General features: G+C 33.7%; 3 protein-coding genes across 10 annotated transcripts; 1 reads left to right on the top strand and 2 right to left on the bottom strand.

The window, feature by feature from the left end:
• Positions 1-3: 3 nt before the first annotated feature.
• LOC132629955 (uncharacterized) lies at positions 4-27,321 on the bottom strand. 4 transcript variants are annotated; one of them, XM_060345390.1, is made up of 8 exons: positions 27,232-27,321; positions 3,659-3,710; positions 2,567-2,634; positions 2,323-2,481; positions 1,885-1,926; positions 1,611-1,750; positions 554-655; positions 4-460 (listed from the first exon to the last, which is right to left on the bottom strand). In XM_060345390.1, exons 1-8 carry the CDS (start codon positions 27,245-27,247, stop codon positions 332-334), a joined length of 708 nt encoding a protein of 235 aa, XP_060201373.1. In that variant the 5' UTR covers positions 27,248-27,321; the 3' UTR covers positions 4-331. The 4 variants fall into 4 exon arrangements, with proteins under 4 accessions (XP_060201373.1, XP_060201375.1, XP_060201372.1 ...); XM_060345392.1 differs by having other exon boundaries at positions 2,323-2,463; XM_060345389.1 differs by having other exon boundaries at positions 2,567-2,649; positions 27,232-27,301.
• LOC132629952 (GDSL esterase/lipase At5g03820-like) lies at positions 10,066-12,294 on the top strand. The gene is made up of 5 exons (XM_060345387.1): positions 10,066-10,403; positions 10,532-10,662; positions 10,745-10,978; positions 11,498-11,753; positions 12,014-12,294. Exons 1-5 carry the CDS (start codon positions 10,166-10,168, stop codon positions 12,205-12,207), a joined length of 1,053 nt encoding a protein of 350 aa, XP_060201370.1. The 5' UTR covers positions 10,066-10,165; the 3' UTR covers positions 12,208-12,294.
• LOC132629951 (E3 ubiquitin-protein ligase UPL7-like) lies at positions 11,238-24,766 on the bottom strand. 5 transcript variants are annotated; one of them, XM_060345384.1, is made up of 15 exons: positions 24,592-24,764; positions 24,175-24,297; positions 21,680-21,992; positions 20,391-20,983; positions 17,493-18,464; positions 17,055-17,389; positions 15,132-15,410; positions 14,782-15,034; positions 14,321-14,491; positions 14,148-14,240; positions 13,403-13,510; positions 13,060-13,176; positions 12,891-12,980; positions 12,643-12,737; positions 11,238-11,741 (listed from the first exon to the last, which is right to left on the bottom strand). In XM_060345384.1, exons 1-14 carry the CDS (start codon positions 24,613-24,615, stop codon positions 12,654-12,656), a joined length of 3,555 nt encoding a protein of 1,184 aa, XP_060201367.1. In that variant the 5' UTR covers positions 24,616-24,764; the 3' UTR covers positions 11,238-11,741; positions 12,643-12,653. The 5 variants fall into 5 exon arrangements, 4 of the variants coding, with proteins under 4 accessions (XP_060201367.1, XP_060201366.1, XP_060201369.1 ...); XM_060345383.1 differs by having other exon boundaries at positions 11,238-11,815; positions 24,592-24,763; XM_060345385.1 differs by having other exon boundaries at positions 11,408-11,815; positions 21,680-21,920; positions 24,592-24,762.
• Positions 27,322-27,992: the final 671 nt, after the last annotated feature.

The following is a 27,992-nucleotide window of genomic DNA, read 5'->3' as shown; positions in this document are numbered from 1 at the left end:
AAGTAAATGTGTTAATCCACTTGATTCACTGCTATAACACAATTACATATTTGAACCAATAATTAATAATCTTCAATATCATAACCTTCTTCAACCCCCAAACTCCTATAATTTCCGGTACTTCCTTTCGTCTGTCTTTTTTTCTTATATCCCAACTGCATTTTGCTACGGCTTCAAGCAAATTTCCAGCAAGAAAACTATACAGTAGAGCTTTTTCTGCTATAGAACGAGTTAGCGGACAAGTTTCCAAGCTTTATGCATGATTTCATCATCTATGTAAGGGCACAACGACCACATGCTGGAATAGCTATCCATTCTGCTATAGAACGAGTTAGCGGACAAGTTTCCAAGCTTTATGCATGATTTCATCATCTATGTAAGGGCGCAACGACCACATGCTGGAATAGCTATCCAATTCTCCGGAAGGTGAAGTGAGGTTAAGGGAAGAAACAATTTTTTCCTGTTACAGGCAAAAAAGAATTAAACGTTACGAGCTTGGCTAATTCTAAACCGATAATAAAGAATATATTGGACGGAAAAAGATTATAATTACCTGCATTGTGTAGTCACTTTTTACCATGGAGTACACTATTGCCATCAGTGTTGCAGTATCAATGACTACATGTTTCAGAGAATCAACAGACGATGCTTCTTCCTACATTGGCATATTATCAGAAATCAGTTAACATAAACAGTCAAAAGGGAAACATATATAGGCTCAAGGTCAGCCTAATGATCACGATTGATTTAGATAATTTTTTCTTTTAAGAAATAAGAACATAGGAATGTCTATATTAATTAAAATTGGAATTTTTGAGTGAACATTACAAGTAGACTATTCTATTCCGGACTCAAAATCTAGATAATAATCACATAAAGTAACCCTTTCCACCTGGAACTTAACTGTTTGAATAGCTTTCCAACAAACTAGCTTGAAACTTTAAATTTAGGAGTCAGAATCTTTTCAGCAGTGTAGCACCACAAATGCCATTTACTGTGATATTTTAGCAAATCCGATACAAAGTCACATTTGGTTAAGAGCTTATAAAATTCAAAAGGATAGCAGACCTACTAGTATTAACCTCATAACTACGTAATATGACCAAGCATAAACTTAACTGTAGGTTTTTTTTTTTTTTTTGGCTTGCCCCCCAAAAAAATGAATTGAAGAATTTATCTGGATTTCCGACATAAGTTCTTTTTTTTTTTTTCCTTTTTTGATAAATATAATGTCCGTGTCAGCTTGCGCACCTCGACTAATTCTACCGGATACCTACCACCTGCAACCAGCACAGGTATTGGGTAACTCTGTCCAGCAAGGATTGGACAAATAAGAAGAAATCGCCTTGCGTTTTTGCCTCCGTTTTATCCAATATTAATTCTTGCTTTCTATTTTCTCAAGTTCATTCCAGAATAACATAATTATTGATGTGTAATCCCATCTTTCTAACAACCATTTCATAGAGAAACAGTCTCCACTTGCAGCAATTTTCAACAGCATAAATAGTGGCTCAGTTCTAGATGAAGAGTTAGCTAATAATGCATGGGCGATACTTATTAAAAGCTCAAGCATGTAAGTGGCTAAAAAATTAAAGAAAAAAGGAACTTACTTCATCATCAGAGGTTTCCAACAAATCTTTACCATTGCCAACATTTAGTTCCCCCTTTTGAGCCAAACAACAATTTATCGATTGCACTACAGCTTCCGCATCCTTTAAAAGACATGCAAGTTCATCAACTACACACTTCGCTGCAATTAAATATCAGCATTTTACAACCAAACTTCAAATACAATTGGAAAATCGCATAACTGTTTATAGTGCAACTAAAGCAATCATGTAAAGATGATATAGAAAAATTATTAATTCAGGGCACATGGAATACCTTTGTTTACATGATCTTGAAGACCAAGGTGGCATGTATGTACTTCTGTGCAGAAGGAACCCAAGTTATAAAGCGAATAACACCAAAAAATTTCTAAAGAAAAAGATTGGAAACAAAAGGGAGAAACTCGAACTGCACTAGATGTACATAGTATCATGATATGAAGACAACAACAACAAAAATCAAATCACAAAGACAATTTGTCATCCCTCTTGTTTATATATAAACATATCAAAAAATTTGAAACAAGATATTTCAATAGTCTACTATATGGAAAAGAGATAAGCGAAACAGAATTATCCAAATTAAACTCTGGCAGCAAGAAAGAAATGATCATATGACATGCATAAGTAGCATGCAATACGTATCAAAGCAAAAACTCAATTATCGTAAAACCAAGAGAGAGAGGTAAAGATTCCAGACTTGTGAAACACTTACACTTGGACATATTTTGTACAGAATCATGAGCATTCAGACATCCAGCTTCTATGTAGGAGGAAAGCCTATCAGTTTCATTGTCTCTAATAATGCGCTCGACCAATTCAGAATACTTTTCAATCGGTTGACGCCGCAGATACTCTGACAAAAGCAAGCAAACTAGCTATATTCACTAAAGAGCATATAAAACATTAATTATATTCTTGGAGTAGATTCATTCAACTGGATGCTATACAACACTTACCAAGTCCTTGTTGAAAACCAACTAGTAATCTACTTCCCACTTCCGCTAATTCATCAAACTTTGTAATCCTGAAATAGAGAGAACTAAACTTATGTACTTCCTTTGTCTCAAAGTACTAGTCACGTTTCGCTTCTCGAGAGTCAAACTACCTGAAATTTGACCAACATTTCAAGATGTACTTTTTTACCATATTGATATGAGAAGAAGTGCAATTTATAGTACTTCTCGTATAGTTTTTTAATATCCAACTTATAATTTAAAATTCCATAATTTAAAATATGAAATTAATCTAAACAGATTTAGCTCCAAAGATTAGTCAAATTGACTTTCGAAAGGGAAACATGCAACTACTTTTGGGACGGAGGAAGTAATCATTTTCAAAGTTGTATCTTTCTTTCTTTTTTTTTCCCATCGAGTAGCACAAATACTACATGTCAACACTGTGATTTCTCAATATCTGCTTAAACTTGAGATGAAAATCTAAAAAAACTTTCAAACAATGTCTGACCAATCACCCCCCGCAAAAAAAAAATGCAAAGGGAAAAAAGTATGGCTTCACTTTAAGAAAATTCTCAAGAAAAATCTATTTTTTTTTTAACAGAAATTCCCATTTAGCTAATTCTTTTTTATTAACAAACTCTATCTATTTCTTAAAAAGTTGTCTAATGAAATAAACCAACTCATATCTGGGGGTAACTTAAATTGAAATAAAGTACAAAATGTAAGCCAAAAAAAAAAAAAAAAAAAACTCAGTGAATAATAAAAAAGAAAGGGTCCCAATTTTTTATTTTTTTTATGGCTTCACTTTATGAAAATTCCCCACAAAAATCTCTTTTTTTCTCCACAAACTGGACTTTTTTTTTCCTAAAAGGCTGTTTAATGAAATACACAAATTCATATCCGGTGATAATTCAAATTGAAATAAAGTACCAAATGTGAGGAAGACTCTGTGAATAATCACAAAAAAAGAACAAAGCTTAAAGTTTCTACTGGTTTCTTCAAGTCCCAATTTTTTATTTTTGTACCGTTAATCTGTAATTTTAATTGAACAAGTCTAACAATTAATAGAAAAGGGGAATAAAGATGTTATACCTAATCATGAAGTCTGAGAAAGTGTGAGAAATCTTGTGTTTAGGTTTATACAAGGAACCACCATCTTCTATTTCCATTGTTGGAGGAAAAAGTAAAAAACTGAACAAGTAATGTTTGGTATGTCTTTTAACAGTTGTGGGCTGCATAAGAGTATACCTTTTTTTTTCAACGCAGAAGAGAAGGGTACACCTATATTAATATAAAATTTGTACTTTTTGGTAATCAAAGGTAAGGATTGGCCCGTGATGAATTTCTGGGTCGTAAAAATAAAAAGAGATAAAAAGACGAATCAGTACGCAAGATGCCGTTGGTGGACGGAATTGCTTTCATGTAGAAGAGTAGGGAAATGTATTTTGTTGGGCTTCATGCTATGGGCAATTTGCACGATTGGCCGAGGGGTGATCTTTAATTTTTAGCCCTCAAATTGCTGGTCTTTAATTTTGGATTTTGCCTAAAATATTTCAAAGATTTTGGGTCCGAATTCCAATTCAGTCAAAAAAAAATTCATAAGAAAGAATTTGGTAGCAAAATTAAGCTTATTCAGTCAAAGGTCAGGCTTTAAGGCAGAATTTTCGCGAAGCGTTGCCGTGTGATTTTTTTTTTTTTTTGACTGAGCGAATATTTAAATCCAAAATTTTAAATATTTTTTTAAACGAAGGGTAAAAATTAAAGAGCCGTCAATCCGTGAAGGGATTACTACATAGCATAACTAACATTACTACATATTTATATTTAGTAGCTATAGTTTAAAATAATTACATTTCATAATTAATAATTATATGTTAAATACATCTTATAGCTATATATATATATATATATATATATATATATATATATATATATATATATATATATATATACAAAGTAAAATGCCCCATCATCACATTATTCACTTCCAACTCAATCCTCCCATCTCTCTCCCCCTTCCCCCCACCCAAGCTCTGTCGCCGACCACCAAGATCTGCTCTGTCGCCGAGCTCTCAACTAATGAGAAGCACACCAACGCTATCAACTCTTAGATACGAATATATCAAGTCAATATAATGAGGTATCTGCCACTTTGATCGCCTGGAAAGGCAATTGGAAAACATAAATCAGATTATTCCTTTTCTTTCCCTTTTTTTTTATTCGAAAAGCGAAACATTGATTCAGGTGATTATTAATATGATCTCTGTCGCCGACCACCAAGATCTGGCCAAGATGTCGCCGACCACCACGACTTTATCCGACCACAGCGAGCTTTTACGATCAGATCCGGTCAGATCTTGGCCGGATATACACCAGATCTGAAAAATCACGATTTTTTTTCAGTGTATTGATTAATTTTTTAGCATACAATTGATTGTATTCATTAATTTTTTCGTTGTATGTATATTTACTGTGTATACAATGTTTTTCGCTTGTTTTTGTTAATTTTTTAGTGTATCTATATTGTATTTTTTTCGCCTGTATCTGTTGTATACATATCGGAAAATATGATGCATTTGTGTAATTATTGGTGTATATGCATTCAGTTTTTTACTTGTTGTATTCATGAATAAAATAAGCCAATTTATGAATGCAGATAATTATTTCATTAATATAGTGAAAAACAATTATTTTAGTCATGAATACAGCGAAAACAAAAATTAAATACAGACGAAAAAATAAATACAACAAACAAAAAAGTAGCTACGAGCTGTAAATAAGTAAAATATTGCTATGTCAGATTTTTAACCCTTAAAATGCAGTCAGTTATGAAAAAAGCCCCAAAAAAAATGCATCGTATTCGGCCATATCCAAATGGGTCATCCCTGCTCCCAGCTGTACATGTCCCTTTGTAGTAGCCTAAAGGTGGCAACCGGTTCCAACCGGAACCGGTTATGGAACCGGTTAAGGAACCGGCCGGTTTCGGTTTACCGGTTTTAAACCTCAAACTGGAACCGGTCCGGTTCGGAGTGGTTAAAATCTATTTTTTTTTGTGTTTTGTATTATATATATATATATATATATATATATATATATATATATATATATATATATATATATATATATATATATTATAGTATTTATTTGTATATTGTAGCTATATTTTCATATGTTATACAACTTTATAATTAAAGTTTAAATATTTACTGACTAACAGCCTAACAGCAAGTCAGCAATACAGAATAGTGCTTTTCGTATACATATATATGTATAACTTACATATACTTATATATATGTATAACTTAATATATATATATACTAAATATATGTATAACTTAATATATATACTATATACTATATATACTTATATATATATATATATGTATAACTTATTATATATACTATATATATGTATAACTTAATATATATACTAAATATATATATAACTTAATATATATATATATGTATAACTTATTATATATATATTTGTATAACTTAATATATATACTATATATACATATCTACTATATATACTTAATATATACGTACTATATACTAAATATATGTATAACTTAATATATATACTATATATATGTATATATATGTATAACTTAATATATATACTAAATATACTATATATACATATCTACTATATATACTATATATACTTAATATATATGTACTATATACTCTATATATATATACATATCTACTATATATACTTAATATATATGTACTATATACTCTATATACTTATATATATGTATAACTTAATATATATACTATACATACTTATATATATGTACTATATACTATATATACTTATATATATGTATATATATGTACTATATACTATATATACTTATATATATGTATAACTTAATATATATACTATATATACATATCTACTATATATACTATATATACTATATATACTTAATATATATACTATATATACTTATATATGTGTATAACTTAATATATATACTATATATACTTATATATATGTACTATATACTATATATACTTACTTATATACTTTAGTTTTTTTTTTTTTAATTTTTTACCGGTTAAACCGGTTTAACCGGTTCCGGTTTCCAAAATATTGGAACCGGACCGGTAAACCATTAAACGGTTAATCGGAATCGGTTCTACCGGTTCCGGTTCCGGTTCCGGTTCCGGTTTAACCGGTCCGGTTACCGGTTAAAACCGGTAAGGCCAAACCGGTTGCCACCTCTATAGTAGCCCAGCAGCCTAGAAAATTAGCGTCATTTAAGACGCAGCCACTTTTTAATACTTTCCAACTTCCAAGTGTAACCACTAATCTTCAGTCCCAGGACTGAAGTTGAGTCCCAACTCAATTTTTAATAAAAAAGAATACAGCACCTTCAGGGTCGTTTTGTACACACAGGATAAGTTGGAATATTTCGAGATAAAATTTTGGATAAAATTTATATCTTGTTTAGTTTAAGGTATAAATTTAATCAAACACGGTATAAAACCTATCCCAAACTTTGTCTAGGATAGCCATCTAATGTAGTCTAGAATAACCATCTTATACCATCTAGTTTGATATTATTTTATCTCATCTCTCAAGTGAATAAATTAGTCCAGAGATTATAATTCTAGGACTATAATACTGGAATAACTTAGTATGTGTACCAAACGACCACTCAGAGTTCAGATTTGAACTTCAGTCCATGGGACTGAATTTGATTAAGTGGTCGTGCTTTGCAAAGTGTTTCCAAAAGTGACTATATCGTAAATGGCACTGGTAAACAGCATGGGCGGATTTAGAGCATGCCAAGGGTGTTCACCCGAACACCCTCGGTAAAAAATTACAGTGTACATATAGGGTAAATTTTCTGTATTTATGTACATATATTAACTTTTGAACACCCTGAATAAATGTAAAAGGTTAGCTAACGCGGTCCAGGGTGTTCAAAATTAATGCCTAGAAAACAAAAAAGTTACTTAATGATTCTTGGTAAAGGCAATTGATTTTACTAAGCCAAAAGATGAATTTAATGTGTCGATTAAATTTAGTTCATAGGTTTTTAAATCGAAGGCAGTGATTTCGTTGAGAGATGCAACATATAAAATGTTGTTGTGAATGGCTAGATGGGAAATTTGCGGGGTTATGATTTTGAAAGAGGCTATGCAAGAATTATGAGAATTGGGAGAAATTTGAATTAGAGTTTAAGTTGGGGAATTAAGAGTGTATAAATTTTTTATACTATCGGATAAAATTGATCTACAATAATAGGTAGATTCAAGATTACAAAGACTTATGATTAAATATTCTTTGATGACTTGACGGTGTACATTGTATATAACTTAATTAAAAATTAATGACCCTTGTGGTTTGATTGAGTACGAGGGAGGAAAAATTGGAGGGACTTGATTTCATAAAGTACAAGAATTAGGAGCATTCATGGGGTCGATTTTAGGTTAAAATTAAAACCAAATTAATTTAGTCCGTTTTTAAAATTAATAAAACCAAGCCAAATCAAATATAATACATATCCATTGGTTCGGTTTTAGTCGATTTTTTTATTTTTAAGAAAATTAACGGTATTTCTCTTTCATGTTTTTTTCCTACAATTAGGATAGAGTTTTCTATCATTTTCCAACTTATAATCCATTATTACCCATTTATTGTGGTAGCTATAGTTTCTTGCATTACGGAGAAAATGTCTTAAGATTTATGATTTTAATTAAGTGAATAAAGTTTATAAGAAATACGAAAAATAAATCTAGGTAAATCTAATATAGTTATTTCTTTGAATAAATGAGTTTGAATTCATGGATTTCTATTTTTAAAATCAGCTTACAGTATAAAGTTTCATTAGCCTATTAGAGATAAATAAAATTTTGCTTAAAAAGTATATAAATTATTTTAAAGTATTTATAAAAACTAATATATTGTGTATATATAATTATAAAAATTATGTATAAAATTTATCGGTTCGGTTCGATTTTTTCTTTGATTTGCTTTTAGTAAAACCAAAACCAAACCAAATATTATCGGTTTTTAAAAATTCAAAACCAAACCTAACCGAAGTAAATATCAGTTTATTTAATCGGTTTGGTTTGGTTTACGATTTTGATCGGTTTCTAATCAAACCGTGAACGCCGGGTCAAGAATATAGAAATAAACGGTGCGAACTTTGCTTATGAAATATGAGAACACCCAAAAAAAATTGATGAGAGTAGAAGGTTGGATTATTTATTTTAGGGTAGAAGGTTGGATTATTAAATAATTAGATCAGGGCATAATTATCCTTGGTGTAGGGTTCAATTGAATTTCCTTTTATCGGGAAATTATACGATACATAAACGAAATGTATACACGCACACTATTTAAAATGTTGAATTTCATTGACATAACTTCATATTTTAAGTGCAACATCTTACATCTTTTTGGAATTCTTTTACGCGAATTTCTGGTTTCGATGAATAGAGAAAAGAAAAAATAGGTAGAAGGACGACCATCAAAGAAAATAGTATTTTATGGACAAGCACTAAAACTCTCTTTAAAATGCAAATCCCTATACCCTAAATTGCAAGAATATAATTGAAGCTGCCATCGCTAGCTACTCGAAACATAATGAAAGGTAATAAACAAGTTGTTGGGAGAAATAAAATGAACAAGTAGGCTACTGGTGGTCTGTTCAACTTAGTGGCGAAAGCGATGACCTACGAACATCAAGAAATGTCTCTCTACGATATTGAAGTTTGCCACAGGTGTAATACAATTCCCAGTTACTGCACGCGATCGATTGTATACTTAGGTGCTCCTCACCGGTTGTTGGAACGACATGGGCAAGCTAGCTCTCAATTGAGAGTTGTAAGATGTCTTAGTCTCGAGTTATTGTTCTAGCAGAAGTGCATCGCAAGACTAAACAAGTTGCTTTCTCGCTTGCAGTAGTGTCATCCGTCTTTTTTATACATTTGGGGATACCACAGCTATTGAGGAAAAGAAATGTGAAAAAGATTTTGATAAAGGTTTATCAAGAGATTACTGATGTTGGATATATTTCCTGTTGTTTTACGTGCTCGTCTAATTTATTCTAGTTCTTGTTTTTAACATATCTTTTGAGCATCTTTAATATGTATAGAGAATCGAAGTTACGATACCGTTCCTCAAATTGCATTTTCTTTGTAAAGGTTTTGGTCTAGTCCCCTTTTATTTTGTTTTGATTATCTCTCTGTGGTTTGATAGGAATAAACCAATATGAAAAGAAGCAGAGGTCCTACGTGAGGAAAAAGTTTTCTGGTTCACGTCAGTTTTGCTTCAATTCTGCAAAGTATGTGTAAGCGTTTATTAAAACACTTGGCCATACACCTAAATGAACTCACAGAAATAGACAAAATTGAAAAAACAGAAAGCCTCACCTAAACATATATTTTGCCCCAAGAATCTCACTTTACCACTAGCTTTATGAGGTGCAAAACATGCCGCTTCACCTGGAAATGAGCAACTTTCTATCTGAAAAGCCCTTTTAACTTCAACCTTAAATTGGAATGCCCTTAAATTCTCCTACTAATAAGAGGTAGAAACAAAAACGAATAGAGTAACTACAGGAAAAGAGAATAATGAGTTTCTTGAGGTGTCTCTTAGGTGGTTTTCTTCTTGCAATTGTGCTTTCTGTATCTAATGGAGACCCCTTGGTTCCAGCTTTGTGCATCTTTGGTGACTCTGTAGTTGATGTTGGAAATAATAACAACTTAAGCACTCTCATCAAGGCAAATTTTCCACCTTATGGAAGAGATTTCGTTACCCACAGACCCACCGGAAGGTTCTGCAACGGAAAGCTGGCCACAGACTTCACTGGTAATGTCTAAAACTTTTCAAGAATCGTCCCCGCAACCTCCCCTCTTCCTCCCCCCCCCCCCCCCCCCCCCCAACCCAAAAACCCCCCCAAAGTAGATGTCCTCACACATGCATGTTTTTATCCACAGCTGAATATCTTGGGTTCACTTCATACCCACCGGCTTACCTGAGCCGAGAAGCTAGAGGGCAAAGAATTCTCACTGGTGTCAACTTTGCCTCTGCTGCTTCTGGTTATTATAATGTGACTGCTCGACTCTTTGTAAGTACTCGAATACGTCTGAGAATAGAAATCTGTTGATCTTTTGAGGATGACTAACCTGGAGATGTCATGGTTTTTGCAGCGTGCTCTAACGCTGCCACATCAACTTAAATATTACAGGTTGTGGCAAAGAAAAGTAGTGAATCTGGTAGGGAGGACCCAGGCTACTAACATTTTCTCAGGAGGAATACATCTTATAAATGCAGGAAGCAGTGATTTCATTCAAAACTATTATATAAATCCACTACTGAACAGACGCTACTCACCTGATGAATTCTCAGATATCCTCATGCAGTCTTACTCTTCATTTGTTCAGGTCCGGCTTCCTCTTCTGTGTACTAATTATTAGCGCTTCAACTATTTCCATAAACTAATTCAAAATCCGCGCAACCTGCACAGAATTACTACGCATAACCCTTGAGCACAAGAGCATTATCAAATGAAAATGCAACTAGGACTAACCTATTATAATGTCAATTTACCACGTAGTATTTTCGTATGATAGTAAGAGCCCTGGAAAATAAATTTTAAGTTCCAACACTCATTTGACAAATGGGAGCAAGCTAGCCAACGCATGAATCATAACAAGCACTTATCAAATTACAGAAACTTGGGATTGTTACAGGATGTACAAGGATGACATACACCTGAGTACCAGGTAGACTTATCCTGAAAAATAAGCTGGATATTATCACAATCTTTACTCCTGATACTGAGAACATCAATAATTCAGATCGAGCTGTAATTATAAATCACAAACTGAGAAATATTATATGCAAATTGTTCAATTATACACAAATTCCACATGTTAATATCAGAAACAATCTATGGACAGAACCTCTATGATCTGGGAGCAAGGAGGATTGGGGTCACAACTCTGCCACCAACTGGTTGTTTGCCAGCTGCCATTACTTTGTTCGGTAGAGGAAGGAACCAGTGTGTTGCAAGACTGAACCAAGACGCAATCTCCTTCAACAATAAACTCAACAGGACATCTCAAAATTTAAAGAACAAGCTTTCCGGCCTCAAGCTCGTAGTCTTTGACATCTATCAGCCTCTCTTTGATCTGATCACAAAACCTGCAGAAAGTGGTAACATGCTGAAACTATTTCTCCCTTCTCCTTTTCCTTCCTTCTTCTCAAAGTCGCTTAACCTTCAAAAGTTTTCCAAAGCATAAACATGTACAAAATTTTATTGTCAACAAAAAGAACACAAGAAGACGTGTCTCATTTCTTGAAACTTGACATTAGGAAGCAATTTAAATTTCTAAAATGGGTTTATGCTACTGTATTCTAAAATCAAAAAGGTGAATTTCTGGATCACATTTTCGCTGATAATATTCCTTTCCCAGGATTTTTTGAATCAAGGAAGGCTTGCTGCGGGACTGGCACACTAGAAACATCATTCCTTTGTAATGCCAGGTCCATAGGAACATGCTCCAATGCTACAAACTACGTCTTCTGGGATGGATTTCATCCCTCAGAATCGGCAAATGAGAAGTTAGCTCAAAGTCTGTTGGAACAGGGTTTTGACCTCATCTCTTAAAGCCTCAAAGTGGTCTACTTTGTAGTTCACCCCTTTCATGATAATGTTTATTACTTTTGAACTTGAAGTCAGTCTTGGTTCATACAAGCTAAAGTTTATCTCTTATGAAAGCAGTTACAGCGAAGTACAACACGTCTGACAGCCTTCCCAGCTTGGGAATATGTTTTTGGGTATTAGATATACTGTGACATGAAAGTCAACTGACAGAACAGTTTTAATTAAGTCTTTTGAGTCATCCCATAAGATGAGCTCTATTCAACACTAAATATTCTACTTGATTAAAGTAAGTTATTAAGTACTGCATTACAGCCAAAAAAAAAAAAAAAAAGCGAAGAAATTTAATCTTCTGGAATTTCCATCTTTCTTTTGGCGGTGGGGGATGGGGTGATCTTCTGCTAGCTTTTGTGTTATACAACAAAGCGAAAACCACTTTACCTGCACAATAACTATGAAAGTTCGAAACCAGCATTGGAATTGATAGCATATAGAAGCTTTGCTCTCAAAGTACTCTGGCGTTTGTATGTTGGAAGCTGTCAAAGGCAGAAGGAAAATGCCGAGATTATTGCAATATGTTCAAGTCAAAGAGGTCCTGTTGTTCAAGCTAGCTTGATTTTTCATTTGACAAAATACGAGTTGGTGCATCCAATGCCTCAAACTTAACGTATTATAATTTAAGACTGTACCTTGAGGGTGTTGTAGCAAGTAGAAGCTGAAGGAAGCCGATCAACATCCTGTCCGCCGAATGTCGAAAATAGTGGCAAATCACATGAAACCTATATTTACGAAATTTCATTACTATTAAGCACTGGTAAGCAAAACAATTCTACTCTTTTGGGTGGAGAAAGTGCATACCTTGTGAATGGTGAAGGTTGGCTGCAGATGTTTGAATCCAAGCAAAGGAGCTCGCGAACAACTTGTCACAAACTTAAGCAGCAAACACCGTTCTTTTGGTTCAAAATTCGCAAATACCTAAACCACAGGAACAATTAGTTACAAATGCTTAATTGTCTTCATAGGTTCATTCTCCCACTTTAACACTAGCGACAACATACATATGGCCAGCTAACACAAAACAATAACAAATCTCTGCTTAGACCAAGTTCCTTAATGTTGAGAGATGTTTGTTTGCGACGGTTAAGTAGACAATGGTGGATATCACATTTGCAGTTTCTTAACATAGAAAATTCATGTATACCTCCCAAAAGAGTTTAACTGTCCGACTCCCTTCTGTGTAACCTCCAGTATAGCGTGTATTTTTCCTTAAATCATCAATGTCAATATCATGGTTTCCCCCTGAAAGCAACTGGATAAATACTTTGGATTAGCTGAAACGGAAGCATGCAGTCCAGCAAAGGAAAGCCTTGGTGACTCATGCGGCTTTCAACTTATTATCACCAAATTAAAGCATATGCACTATTTGTAGTTTCTTTAAGCCTTTCATTTATTGTCTGCATGGCATGTCACATTTAACTTCCTTAATTTTAGAGAAATGTGGAGAACCAGTCAACCAGATAAGATAGAGCAAAGAGAAAAAGGAAAAATTGCAGAGGTGTTGCCAACACATTCTGCAATGCATTTAAAAGCGAATCCTTGTTTTGAATAAGCAAAGAGACAAGGAAGTCAAAACCTAGCATGGAAAGAACAAGGAGAGATCAGTTGATGGTCGAATCTCATACCCCATGAGGAATACACTAACATTCTATGGATTGATGGTAGGATAACAGAGTAAGCGCATACGTATGCAAACAAACCAATAAGCAAGCCTGTTCTCTCTCTCTCTCTCTCTTGCCCACACACACATAGCGACTACATACACTTGCAAGAATACAAGAATCTGTAATAAAGCACAAGTCGAACTACAGAGGCATCCACTTCCATTGTACAATAGGGCAAGAAAATTGTACACAAAGTTCTGCTAAGATATGCACAAAGGGAATTACCTGATTAAATTCACTTGCATTAAACAACTTTAACCAGGAAGGAGATATAAGGTCTGTCAATCCTCTATAAAATGCATTTGAGAAAGCAAGTATCTGCAATTGAGTGCTGGAAACAATAAGTCACTAATACCAGCAAAATGGGCATCTCAATGTAGGAGCACAAGTATCGGTACCTGCCGATTTAGTTTAAAATCTGCCATTGCATGAACATATTGCAACATGTTCTCTTTTGTTACAGAGATATCCTTGCCACCAGGTTTAAGCTCAATAACAATGTGTTTTCCTAATGATTCTTCAGTAACTGTAAAATCCAATGCGAGGTCCTTGACATCACCATCATAGTGCTGCATAAACCGAAACCAAATATATGTCTTATGCATAATTCCATTAAAATTACTTTTAGAGGTTTGGGGTTGTTCATTAGTTAATTATGTTAGATTGCAACTTTATTACTGTCCTCATTAGAAAATTATCACTAGTATACTTACAAATAGGCGTGTCTATATTCCATATTGATCAAACAACTAATACATTTCTATCCTTATTTTTTCATATAGTATTGGAGCCTTTACAATCTTATAACAGAACACTTCTTTGATTGGTAACGATCTTATAAGAGATTAGAAGCATTTACCTTAACATACATCAGATTCCTGTATAGCTCAGGATCAAGTGTAGATAATTCATCAAGAAAGCTATAGCGGCCCAACAGCTTTTGCACAAAAACATGTGAAAAGGAATAATCTAGCAATATTCCCTCATAGAGCGCTTTGCCAACAATTCTCCCTAGAAACTCAATCATCTGAAATCCATTGTCCAAAAATCTTGCAGCTGTATTAGGAATTAGATGTCTGTCTGAGGTCAAGGTCTGTGTGAAGAGCCCGTACCTTACAAAATAGAACCAATTACAAAGACCTTCAGTCATTTCAGAGAGCAAAATATGAGATGGCTAACTGGATAACTACATAAGCACAGGCAACTCACTCAGGTGAGAAGGCTGCTTTGGCTATTTCTGTCAAGAATTCCTTGGACAACCCACCGTAGTCCAGGCCAGCCTCTGGAAGACCAGACTCATTCACAAAAGAGACGTGGATGCTGGACTTTAACCTTGATCCTAAGTTATTTAGTTGCTGAAATCCATCTTCAACAATATGACCACGACGAATTACTATCTCAACATTACGTGGACCAGGTCCAACAACTTCACCGGCCATTTTTCTTGATACTTTGTCCATGTTGATGAATTCTCTGAACATCTCAACCCTGCCAAGGACCAGAAATGATTTAGATTACTGCTAGACCGGAAGAAAACAACTGGCACCCTTTAATCTAAATTGCGAGACACAGTTGCATGCGTAATTCCAAAATGATACCTCTGGTGCAAGAACTACTCCTATGAATTCATGTAAGTTGACATAGCAACATCTCTTTCTCTAGAAATCAAAAGAAAATTACTCTTTTCATGATTACATTGGACCTATGAGACTAACCTCCGCGGTTTGAGCCACAACATGCAACATCATCATATACAGTGGACCAACATATAAGCACAACAGAAAAGGGCCAAATATACCCCTCGTTATAGCAAAGGAATTCACGAGGGAAATTACTAAAATTACTAGTGATAATCCATTTTTAATTGTAACTTCTGGTTAAGGAATATAGAGTTCTGAACTTTTACCTTCCAGGAATTTCAGGCGCCAATAATCAAATCTCCAAAATATAAAAATAAAAAAAATAAAAAATAAAACTTAATTTGGATTTGCTAAGTGCTAACTGCCAGTTAAGTCATTACTATTCTGGCTCTAGCACTAATTTTAATGTCAACTCTTATAAAAAATATATTGTTAGTTTACTACGTACATTTTTTAAACCATTTCACTGACACATGAATTCCTTTGCTTTGTAATGAAATTGAGTCAGGTAGTGGATAAAAGCATTGGGGCGGGTCTTTTTATTTCTGAGCTGACACATGTCATTCCACTAAAAATAAGGGTAAATCAGTGCCAAAGTTAAGGGGAGGAGCCTATTTGGACCGAAAGTATAACGAAAGGGGTATATCTGGACCCAAAGTATAACGAGGGGGTATATTTAAACCATTTCTAATAGTACAGGGGTATATTTAAACCATTTCTAATAGTACAGGGGTATATTTGACCCTTTTCCGCAAGTACAACTCCTAGTTATTATGAAAATAATCAGAAAAAACACACAACCATGTTACATATGTATTTATGCCATTAAAATGTTTAAAAGACGGAGTATAAGTCCATAAAGTTCCTTATTGGCAACACAAAAAGGAGGCTAATGTATTTATATCTTAGACAAAGGTTCAGACAATAAAAAACCCAACCAAAAAGACTCATGAGTAAACTACCTTGATTCATGATAGAAACTTTATACTTCCAAGGTGTTAAAGGCAATAACAGTCAGCGTTGAAAGATACTACTGTCACAGATCAAATTTGGTGGTGTTGGTGTCATTAGCTTCCTCACCCCAGCAGGGGCTTCAAAAAAATACTGTAAGCACAATATGATGATGTTCAAATGTTAAGGCTTGTTTTAGCATACAAGTTTCAAAAGTCTTTCTTTCTTTCTTAAACTCCGTGCCCAGTCAAACAGCGGGACATATATTGGGTCGGCAGTCGGCGGGAGTACCATACATCTTAAGGTGGAAGAGGATGACTAAAACAAAAATATGAACAAACAGATATGAATCTTAAATAGTTAACTAACAAAAGACGAGAGGCACAGAGAGTTGCGGACAAAATCCATGATTTGCCAGTGTCAAGCACGGGAAAGGAGCATTTGGATAAACTCTAGACGTTAGAAACTGTCGGAATAAGCTTAAAGGTAAATCAATGATGAATTATCAAAGCTTATGGTAAGTTTTTCATGTCAAAACTACCTTTCCTCAAATGGGAAAATGTGTGGGATAACAGTAATGATGGAGCCCATGCTCAGAGAGGTTAATGCGTCATCACTGTTTGAAGTAGCTGACAAAACTTCATGAGTCCTAGCAGCTACGGCAATGGGCGGCCGATTATTTCTACCTGGTGAAAGCCACAAAGTAGGAGGGCAAAATTGGTGCCTGCAATCCCTTTCATACAATAAATGAAGACATTTGATAGCAGAATCTGTCAGAGGTCTACTTTCAGGACCAATACTGTGCGCCATTGTGTTATAAACCAATGTATTCAGCACGGACACAATTTTCTGCTGCTGCTCCAATGTAAAGGGAACCTACATTCACGCAACTCTTACTTTCAGGATTTATTAATATCATTCTAAAGATATTGGAAAATCAAATATTGCATGAAATATTGAAGTGAAAAAGAAATCCGACCTGTTTCTCATAAAACTCCTGGTCATCAAGAACTAACAACAGGTGTGAATAACTAGCGCAAAACAGATGTAGTAGACAAGCCAAATCTTTTGATATGCCATCAGGACCCTGCCTTAGCAGTTCAATGTCCCACATATCAGAATAATGCTCGTCAATATGCACTGTATTTGATTTTCCATCAAGCCGATCCAGACTTTTGAACTCAGTTTGTGATTTCCCAGTTATCTTTTGAAATACGCTAGCCCATTTGCTGCTTATATCTTTAGAAGAATGTTTTTGCTTTCTCTCAGAAACTTCAAGAATCTTGTTCTCAGAAATTTTACTTTCTTCCACATATTTGCCCTTACCAACAAGATTCTTTCCAGGAAAAAGTGATTCTTCGAGGGTTCCCCACAGGTTAGAAAGGAACCCAGGAGTAAAAGATAGCATGTTGAGAACTGGCATTGCCCCCAGCAGCGGATTCAAACTAGAAAATATCCTGAGCATCCATGAATAGTAGTAAGCAACATCAAGCAATTCACAGCTCCCAGAAGATTCTGAGCCGCATGAGGGTAGACTTTCAGCTCTCTGAATGAGACCATCTTTCTCCAACACTAGAAGTTCCATAAGATGCTTCTGCAGGCAAACAGGCTTAAAAAGGTCCATATACGACATCTGCAAGGATCCAAAAGTTTTCTCGGCTTCAACAGAATTTCCGTCACCTTGAACTTCTTGGTTCTCCTTTCTCACCCATCCAGCCCTTTCAATCTGAGTCAATAATTTCTCCGCCAGCGTAATTACTACACGGACATAGGATTGACGGTCTATACCAGACACTAACTTTCCAGAATCTAAGATATTGCTTTCACTGCCAGTAGCAAGGTATATAAAATTTCCAAGAGCCCAACCAACTGGTGGCATCACCCTGTTGTGAGAAAAACTTGTCATCTGATCCATATCTGACATATCCTTTAAAATTTGCTCCTTTGACATCTGCCATCACCTGTCACAGTTTAATCAATCCCTTCGCATTCTAATAACCATAATTTCACTAGAAATTATGGAAAATATGGATGCTAATTCAACTCAGGGGAGGTACCAATATAGTACAAACTAATTGTTGATATAGAGATGATCACCAAAATGAAGATGGGAAGTGTTAATGCAAGATGCATCAGAATTTAAGGAAAATTACAGTCAAAATGTCCAGCTTTTCCGTATAAGATAATACTTTGTTAACAAACTACAGCATCAAGGATTACTAAGAGTGTTCAAAATCATTTGTGATTTACTCCTTTAAGTATGTAAGGGGTCTATAAATTTTCTTTAAAAATAAGGTAACAAAAATAGATAAGAGGCACATAACTTTCAGTACAATAACAAAATCATTTACGACATTTCTACCACACCACAAAAAACATGATGTGCAAGCATTTAAGCAGAACAAAATACGAGATAAGGCTTTATCAAAACATCTATGGTTCCTTTCCATCCAAATTATCCAAATTGACAGTAAGGGATAACTCTCTATATATGCTTTGGCTATTTTTTATACTTTGTATCTAGCAACGGTTCACTGCATCTTATAGATTGTCAAACTTCGCCCATAGTCCCCCAAAATAAGTTTACAAACATACACAATGTCTATCTATATATATATATATGTACCATGCAAGAAATGTGTTTACAAATTCAGAATGTTTTCTTCAGCAGTAACATCTGCTGCATAAGTGGAATCCGTTATTGGGTGGATTGCACAGCACGAAGCATGCCTAGCATGTATAACCTACTGAAGAGGGGATCCACGTATGCATCAGATGATAGGCTATGAGCACAAGTGCCAAGCTTTTAGAAATCATCCAGTGGCCCAACTAATCAATGCTTCTCGCAGAACATAGTGAAAAGAAAGTACCAATAAATCACTCACCACAAGCAATGAAGAAAATCATAAAGTTTGATAATGTGAGCCATCATAAAGTCAAGGTATAATACATAAGGACCTCTTTAGATTTGGCTCCATTTGCAACTTACACACCTAAACTATGCAGTGTTTATATTACCCACTGAACTGCCTTTTTAGCTATCTATTACCACCCTGAAGTGCCAAGTGGAATAGAGTGGTTTGAACTCTTGTATAGTGCATGAGAGCAAAGAAAAAAGAAAAAGAAGCTGCATTGGCTTTTTTCTTCCAACAACCAAATGTCACATGGTTATATAAAACAACTATTTCTTCCAACTGTGTATTCTTATCTTGCTTTTTCTTGTTTACTTCTCTCATTTATTTTTTTATTTTATTTTATGAATGTTGGATCTGACCCAAATGAAATAGAATCGCATCCAAGAAAATGGATTCCAAAAACTGCTTGAGTTAAACAAATTAAGAGCATTTTCAGTAAAATGCTGCAAGTTTAAAAAGAAAAAATTATTTAATTTTTAAAAGATGCCATGTGTTTAGAAAATCCACGTGGTTAGAGTGTGACTATCACTTCCCTGTTCCCACTAGATCCTGTTCCAGGGTGGAAAAAAAAAAAAGGGAAGTTCAAGGGGGCAATACAAACACCTCATAGTTTAGGTCTATAAGTTGCAAATGGAGCCAAGAAGTATCCCAAAATTCGAAAATAAAAAAATTCGAAAATAAAATAATCAGTTGAATTCAAGAAAAAGTTCTACGGCCAAAGAAAGACTTACTCCCTCACCCTTGGCATAATTTGTTTAGGACAAAAGAGTTTCCATATGTTTACAATGAGGTGGATGTAATAATTTATTCTTGTGGTTGTCTGGTAGATTTTTCTAGCCCAAAGTTGACAATAATATCGTCCCATAGATGCATATTGCCATAAAATTATGTAACTACAAGCATATACACTTATACTTTGTTGCAACAGTAAAACAGTATTCACTTTACTATGCCAAACTTACCAATAGGATTCTCAAGCAAGGTGTTAACACAGACTTGTGTTTCAAAGGCGGAATCAACACCACTGGTAACCGTTGACCAAACCAAGGTATTGTAAGTAAATAAATACAGTATTGCTCGGCAGCACTCTGCACTTCTAGTAAGACATTTTTATTATCTGCAACTAAGTTTGCGACATGAAATGGCCGTAGTGCTAAAGTAATTGCACTTGCAGTTATCAATAACCGTTCATCTGTCTGAGAGGACAAAGTCGCCTGAGCGGAACTAGGAGCTTCAAGTTTACAAATGTACCTCCTTACAGAATTGTACAGTCCACTTTTAATGCTTCCCAGGAACTGAACTAAATCCCTAACTGCCAGTAATGCGACCTGTATATTGGTATCACTGATGCACTTCCAACCTTTCACATCGGTCAGAATTACTGCCAAGCGCATTGCTAACGATGCAAGTAAAACATCGTTACTCTTGTGACAAGAATTATCATATTCTTGTAAAATAAACAAGCACATGGTAACCAACTTCTTTGCTTGATAATTCCAAACTTTTCTCTCTTCCATGGTTCCAGTAGCCATTGAGCAAAAGTTTTCATCGGGATCTAAAAAAGAAAGAAAGAGAAAGAGAAAATCAACGTATGCTGTAACATAATGAACTTAGCTGACAAATAGCAACAGATAAATGCAGATCACGCAAGGGGCGGGGATTTTTTTTTATTTTTTTTTTTGATTGGTAGCAAGGAGCAGTTTATAGCTGATATTTGTGCTTAAGGTTCAATTTGGCAAACGATTATTTTCTTTCATCTTTTTATAGTATTTAAGTGAGCAACTCTTAGTAAATGATCATTATCCCATAAGCAGCCATCGAATTATTGAGAGTGTGTATGGCACACAATTTAGCATCCTGATGAATCATAATCCATAAAGAGGCGCTCAACATCATTACAAAGCAATCAGATACAGTCTTTCTTATTTGATGTTTTGTCTTTGATAAGGTTGTTTATCATTTGATAGCAGAACATCCACCAATTAAATGAATATAACTTTTTCCCATAATACAAAAGGACTAGATTAAAGCACTTGCCTGGAGAAGCTCAGAAATATGGACATCACTCTGACAAAGAAGAGTTATTTTACAACCATATTTCAAATGAATTAATAAAATGTAGAACGAGATTTCGAAACATGGGATACTTTTCTTGCCAAGACTTGCAAAACAGAATTGTTATAGTAAGACAATCATGACTATAAAATTTGCACAGAAACTTAAAGGGTTGAAAAATATAAGAATAGCATACTGGTTGAGTTTATGCTCTCCAGGATAACTCCAAAGCAACTCCTGATGCAATCTTTTTCTCTGGGTTGAATTCTTGAAGATCGCGCCAACAAGAATGTAGTAAAGAAAAGAAAGGGCCTCAGGACTTGGCTGGATATCGACGAGTTCTTTAGAGGAGCAAGATGACTATTTATCAATGATTCCCACTGCTGCTGAAGCTCCAGGGCTATACATTTTTTAACATTATAACGCTGCCAAGCTCTCTGCACATATTTTAAGCAGCCGCATTCATAGTTGGTAATCACACTTGAAGATGAGATCAATAAAATGTCTTCCTTCAATATATAACATTGTTTAAATTAAGGCTTTCAACATGCTGTTTGATAACGGAAACTTCAAAAAAGGAGGATCATAATGAAAGAAAGCACAACACTAGTTCTGCTGTATTACACAAAAGTGAACTCAACAAATAAAAATTTGTAATGTGTATGCATGTCAATGGATGATAAAACTTTAAACCACAACAGATCCAAAAAATGTTCATCATGTTTGCAATTGGAAAGAGATTGCGGATTCCGAGTATTCTACTTGCTCTTTCTAGTCCATCGTGATAGCATATTATTCAAGCTTTAGTTTTACTTTTGAAGTTCATCCAAATAGCTAAATACATATCAAATGCTAAAACCAAAAAGATAGCCAACAAATAAAATTAAATAGCCTTTCCTCTTTCTCCCAATTAGTGACTTGGATTACCCGAGTTCTCAACCCCCAATTATCTGCATTTGATTGTTATGAATATGTACCTCCAGTTAGGAAAAAATATAGACCTAGGAAAAAATATAGACCTCATCAAAATCAACCTATTCCTTTTTCCTTTTCTTTCAAAGGTAACTTCACAAAAAGGGATAAACAAAAAATACACATCAAAATCAGGGCATAATAACTCTGATTGTTATCAATACAAGGAGGGTAAAGCTTAAACATGAGGTGTATTAAGAAAATGCAGTAATTTAACTATTGTGACAATGAAAAGACACTAAGTCTAGCTTATAATTATATTTGTTATGCTCAGGAAATCATGGTATTAAATTCTTTATATATCTCTTTGATGGTGATGCAACATAAAGTTCCTGAATTGTTTCCTTTAGAAATTTAAAGTTGGAATGCCGTGGCATCTGTGGATCCCTGGTAACAATATTAGAATGCCATTTAAAACATCCTCTTCACCGTTCAGTGCAGACAATCCTAACTATTAGTGTCCCTGAATTCTAACTGCAAGTTTTCAAGCGTGTCTTAGCACTTCACAAGCACGGAAAATTTCTACTAACAGAGTCCCTCCGTCTCAAATCATCTGTCATGATTCTCTTTTACACGCCCCTTAAGAAACATTAATTAAGAAGCGTTTTTAACTATTTTACCCTTCATTCGTATTTGATCAATCATAACATCACCCCATAATCGAGGCGTTTGTCGTCTTCAAGAACAATTACTACTAATAATTTGAGATAACTATTTTTAGAAATCAGACAGATAATTTGAGACGGGGGGAGTAGCACATTCAATATACATTACCGCAAATGAAGTCATTTCTACACAAGCAAGCAGTGTATACCAATCATAACTCATGTACACAGACAAAATAATAAAATCTTCTTATTTTTACGCTAATAAACCCAAATCACTGACCTTAATTAAGTTTAGCTCATAATTATATTACTATCACCTCCAAGTTTTCAAACATGTCGTTACCACTTTACAAGCACGAAAATTTTTTACTACAATAAAACATTTAATATACATTACCGCAAATGAAGTTATTTTTACAAAATCAAGCAGCGCATACCGATCATAACTTACATACACAAACAAAACAATAAAATCTTCTTATTTTTAGGCTAATAAACCTGAATTAACATATACAAAATACAATATACACCTAAATGTAGTATCACAAATGAAGTCAAACTACCCAATCAAGCAGTATGTACCGATCATAACTAATGTACACAAACAAAACAATAAAATCTGCTTATTTTTAAGCTAATAAACCTGAATTAACACATTTATCGCAAATGAAGTCAAACTACAGAATCAAGCAGTATATACCGATCATAACTAATGTACACAAATAAAACAATAAAATCTTCTTATTTTTAAGCTAACAAACCTGAATTAACACATTTATCGCAAATGAAGTCAAACTACAGAATCAAGCAGTATATACCGATCATAACTAATGTACACAAACAAAACAATAAAATCTTCTTATTTTTAAGCTAACAAACCTGAATTAACACATTAATCACAAATGAAGCCAAACTACACAATCAAGCAGTATATACCGATCATAACTCATATACGCAGAAAAAACAGTAAAATCTTCTTATTTTTAAGCTAATAAACCCGAATTACTATCCAAACGAACTCAAAACTACACAATCAAAGCAGTTATATACCGATCACAACTAACATAAACAAACAAAACAATTAAATCTTCTCAATTTTAAGTTAATAAACCTGAATTAATCGCGCCGAAGCAGTAGCTCGCCTAGTAAAATTCCTCAAAGCTCTCTCTTGCGATATTTTCTCCAAAAGCACATCTCTCGAAATCTCCTTCGCACTTGCGCCTCGTAACGAAACCTAAACAAAACAAAAAATAAATAAGATTAACCAAATTCTCAAATCTCATTCAAATCATGCAAAAAAAAAACGATCAATTTGATCAAATTAACCGATCATAACTCATATATGCAGACAAAATAATAAAATATTCTTAATTTTAAGCTAATAAACCCGAATTACTGGCCTGAATTAATGCACGTAACAAAATAATTAACTAAATTCTCAAACTCGAATATCAAAAAAAAAAAAAAAAAGCAATTTGATCAAATTAACCGAATAATGATAGCAATTAAGTAACAACAAAGAATTAACCTGATGTTTTCGAGATTCGTTCATGGTAGATTTAAGGTTTATTATAGAGAGAGATGTGATTTAGAGGAAAATGAATGAGCAAAAGGGGATTTTAAACCGGGTTAAATTATTGACCCGATTGGAAATTAGAAAGGTACTGCCATTATTATTGAAGAATGGGTATATAACGGTATACGTAACTAATTAGAAGTTTATATATGGAAGTTAAGTGTATTTTACATGTGGTCAAATCAAAAGAAGGGGGGGAAAAGTGGGAAATAGGCTTTTCAATAATGTTACCCACATCTTCTGTTTTTCTTTACTTTTTTGTTAGAACACTACACGACTTAAACTCTAATATAATCAGAATTTCTCTACAATAGCAGCTTTTCTCCGAAAATTTCATCACTATTATAATAAGTTGTTATTATATATGTATACTGATATTTAAAATTTAAATTTTATTTAGCTATTATAAATAAATATACAAAAATAATTACTTTTCTATACCTTTTATATGACATATAAAAGAAAACAATATACTTGTTAATTTTACTCTCAATTGATTTTCATATCTCATTATTTAAAAATTGAAAAGACTAATAAATTAGAAATAAATCGATAACTAGTTGTTACTGATAAAGAGTTAAAATCTAAGGAACCTATGCATTTAAAATTAATTGAGAATTTAAATATCTCAAGTTTGACGAATGAATTCTACAATTGTAAGTTGTTTCATAAATTTCAGTCTCGTAGTGATAATATAACGCTTAAATTGACGAAGAATTCTGTTCAAACTTTAGGCAAAAGGGAATTCAATAGTCCCTTGAAGGCAGAGGCGGAGCCAGGATTCGAAGCTTGTGGGTTCGGGGCTCTAATTCTTTAAAGTTACTGGGTTCTTAATTAATAATTTATACATATTTGACAAAAAATTTAATATAAATATATGGTTCGAACAAAAGCTACTGGGTTCAGCCGAACCCACACCCGAAGGGCTGGCTCTGCCCCTGCTTGAAGGTTGTCTAAGAACTTAACATGTAACTCGTCTATCTCACCCCAAGTAATAGTTGACTCTTAACAATAGCTTTCTATTTTTATACATAATGTATTTCTTGTAAAATGTTATTACACAATGTTTGAGTATGGTTGTTATCGAGAGGTATTTTACAAAGAGTGTACCGCTATAACGCATGTCAATGCTGTTATAAGTAGAATGTTATAGAAAAATAAAATATAACATTAAAAATCGGTTTCGGAGAAAATCGGGTCATTATAGTGAAATGTCGTTATAACGAATAGCAATTATAGAAAAAATTGACTGTAATACAGGTTTAAATTAGGCCAAACAATCTAATAGACATTTTTTAATACAGTTTAAATTAGGCCGAACAATCTAATAGACATCTTTACTAGTTCGATTTTAATATTTTGAACCATTTTATATAGTTGAAGAGCACATTTTGACTATTTTCCTTTGTAAATAAATCACATGTGTTAGAAAACTTCTGTCATTAGTAAATAAGGTTATGTTTGAACCAATCTTATAACAATAGCGGTATATTTAACCCAGTTATTAATTGAGAATAAATTCGAAATTCACAAAGTTTAAAAATAAACTAGACATTTACCTTAACAATATTGGTAGATTATATATCTTAAAAGAAATTATACCTTTTGATCTTAAAAATAAACTCTACTTTTTCAATCAATTGGTATAACTTTGGGCATCTCTTGAACCTACCTCAAATTCTTTACTATATCTTAAAAAGGAATTTTATGATGGCGACACTACTAGATAGGTTGCAATTATAGCCAAAATTGGACATGACTAATTTCCTGATGTCTAATACCTAAAACATTAGAGGAGACAAGGATGAACTTTTACATAACTTATTCGTTTTTCAGCAACTCCTTTGGGAACTTATGTATTATTACATTTCTCGTTAGAAATCATTGCTATGGTAAATTTGTTTGTTATAATTTCTTCTCTATGTCCGTGTATATCAAATGGATTTTCTGTTCTCCTTTTTTATCTTTAGATAAAGTGGAATACAATCTGAGTTAGAAATCGTGAATAATCACTAGAGAATCATAATGCGAAGTTCACACATTTGTATAAAATTATAGACAAAAACATTAGTAGGAGTTTTGAATATCTTAGTTGATTCTTCTTTTTCTTCTTTATTTAAGCATGACTCTATCTATTTCTTAAAGAGTTGTCTAATGAAATAAACCAACTCATATCTGGGGGTAACTTAAAAGTGAATAATAAACAAGAAAGGGTCCCAATTTTTATTTTTTTTATGGCTTCACTTTATGAAAATTCCCCACAAAAATCTCTTTTTTTCTTCACAAACTCGATTTTTTTCCCCTAAAAGGTTGTTTAACGAAATGCACAAATTCATATCAGGTGATAATTCAAATTGAAATAAAGTATCAAATGTGAGGAAGACTCTATGAATAATCACAAAAAAAAGAACAAAGCTTAAAGTTTCTACTAGTTTCTTCAAGTCCCAATTTTTTATTTTTGTACCGTTAATCTGTAATTTTAATTGAACAAGTCTAACAATTAATAGAAAAGGGGAATGAAGATGTTATACCTAATCATGAAGTCTGAGAAAGTGTGAGAAATCTTGTGTTTAGGTTTATGCAAGGAACCACCATCTTCTATTTCCATTGTTGGAGGAAAAACAAGTGCCAAGAGATTCTGTCAAAGGTTGTCGCGACTAGGGTATGTATTGGTGATTTTGGTGTTCAATTCGGAACAAAGTATGTTTGGTATGTCTTTTAACAGTTGTAAACTGCAGAAGAGTATATATAGACCTTTTCTTTCAACGCATAAGAGAAGAGTACCCCTATATATTATATTATAGCAAAAGTCATAGATAGCCCTAAACTTTATCACATTTTTCTCATGGCTATTTAAACCAGGGATTGTACCTATTGGCTATCTAAACTACCCTGAATTTATACCACATAAGCACCTTTTGCCTACATGGCAGCTCGTGTGTGCTGCACGCAAACTGGGCACGTGAAGGGTTGTGTTGTTGCTTACATGGAAACTCCAACGTACCCTTTTTTTAATAACCCCAAATTTAAAACCCCAATTCCAAAAATTCCAAAATCTCTCATTTCTCCTCCTTTCTCAGCCGTTTCTCTCTCCCCTTTCTTCTCCTTTCTCCCCCGTTTCTCTCTCTTGTTTTAGTTCAATTTTTTTCTTCCTTGTCTCTCGATTTATAGTTGTTACTGCCTGTATTATCTCTTATTTCTGTCTTGAGTAGTCTAATTGTTTCCTAGTTACTGTTTGTAATGTTCCTACAAAGATTTTCTTCTATGTTTGTAGTAATGTTTTGGTTATTAGATTTTGTGAATTACTTGGATTGTGTTTGGCGTTGTGAATTAGTCGCAAATATGACATGAAT

This window comes from Lycium barbarum, chromosome 3 (genome assembly GCF_019175385.1).
Source record: "Lycium barbarum isolate Lr01 chromosome 3, ASM1917538v2, whole genome shotgun sequence".
Lineage (NCBI taxonomy): Eukaryota > Viridiplantae > Streptophyta > Magnoliopsida > Solanales > Solanaceae > Lycium > Lycium barbarum.
Note: the sequence above shows the minus strand (reverse complement) of the source record. Positions and strands in the feature narration are given on the sequence as shown.

Excerpts from the sequence above, each read along its gene's own strand:
- LOC132629952 (XM_060345387.1), top strand. The coding sequence starts at position 10,166 with ATGAGTTTCTTGAGGTGTCTCTTAGGTGGTTTTCTTCTTGCAATTGTG. Across the intron at positions 10,404-10,531 it reads GCTGGCCACAGACTTCACTG|CTGAATATCTTGGGTTCACT; the intron begins GTAATGTCTAAA and ends TTTTATCCACAG. Across the intron at positions 10,979-11,497 it reads CTTACTCTTCATTTGTTCAG|AACCTCTATGATCTGGGAGC; the intron begins GTCCGGCTTCCT and ends ATCTATGGACAG.
- LOC132629951 (XM_060345384.1), bottom strand. The coding sequence starts at position 24,615 with ATGAACGAATCTCGAAAACATCAG. Across the intron at positions 24,298-24,591 it reads ACGAATCTCGAAAACATCAG|GTTTCGTTACGAGGCGCAAG; the intron begins GTTAATTCTTTG and ends TGTTTTGTTTAG. Across the intron at positions 12,981-13,059 it reads CAACCTTCACCATTCACAAG|GTTTCATGTGATTTGCCACT; the intron begins GTATGCACTTTC and ends TCGTAAATATAG.
- LOC132629955 (XM_060345389.1), bottom strand. Across the intron at positions 1,927-2,322 it reads TGTACAAAATATGTCCAAGT|TACATACATGCCACCTTGGT; the intron begins GTAAGTGTTTCA and ends TCTGCACAGAAG. Across the intron at positions 656-1,610 it reads TGGAAACCTCTGATGATGAA|GAAGAAGCATCGTCTGTTGA; the intron begins GTAAGTTCCTTT and ends ATGCCAATGTAG.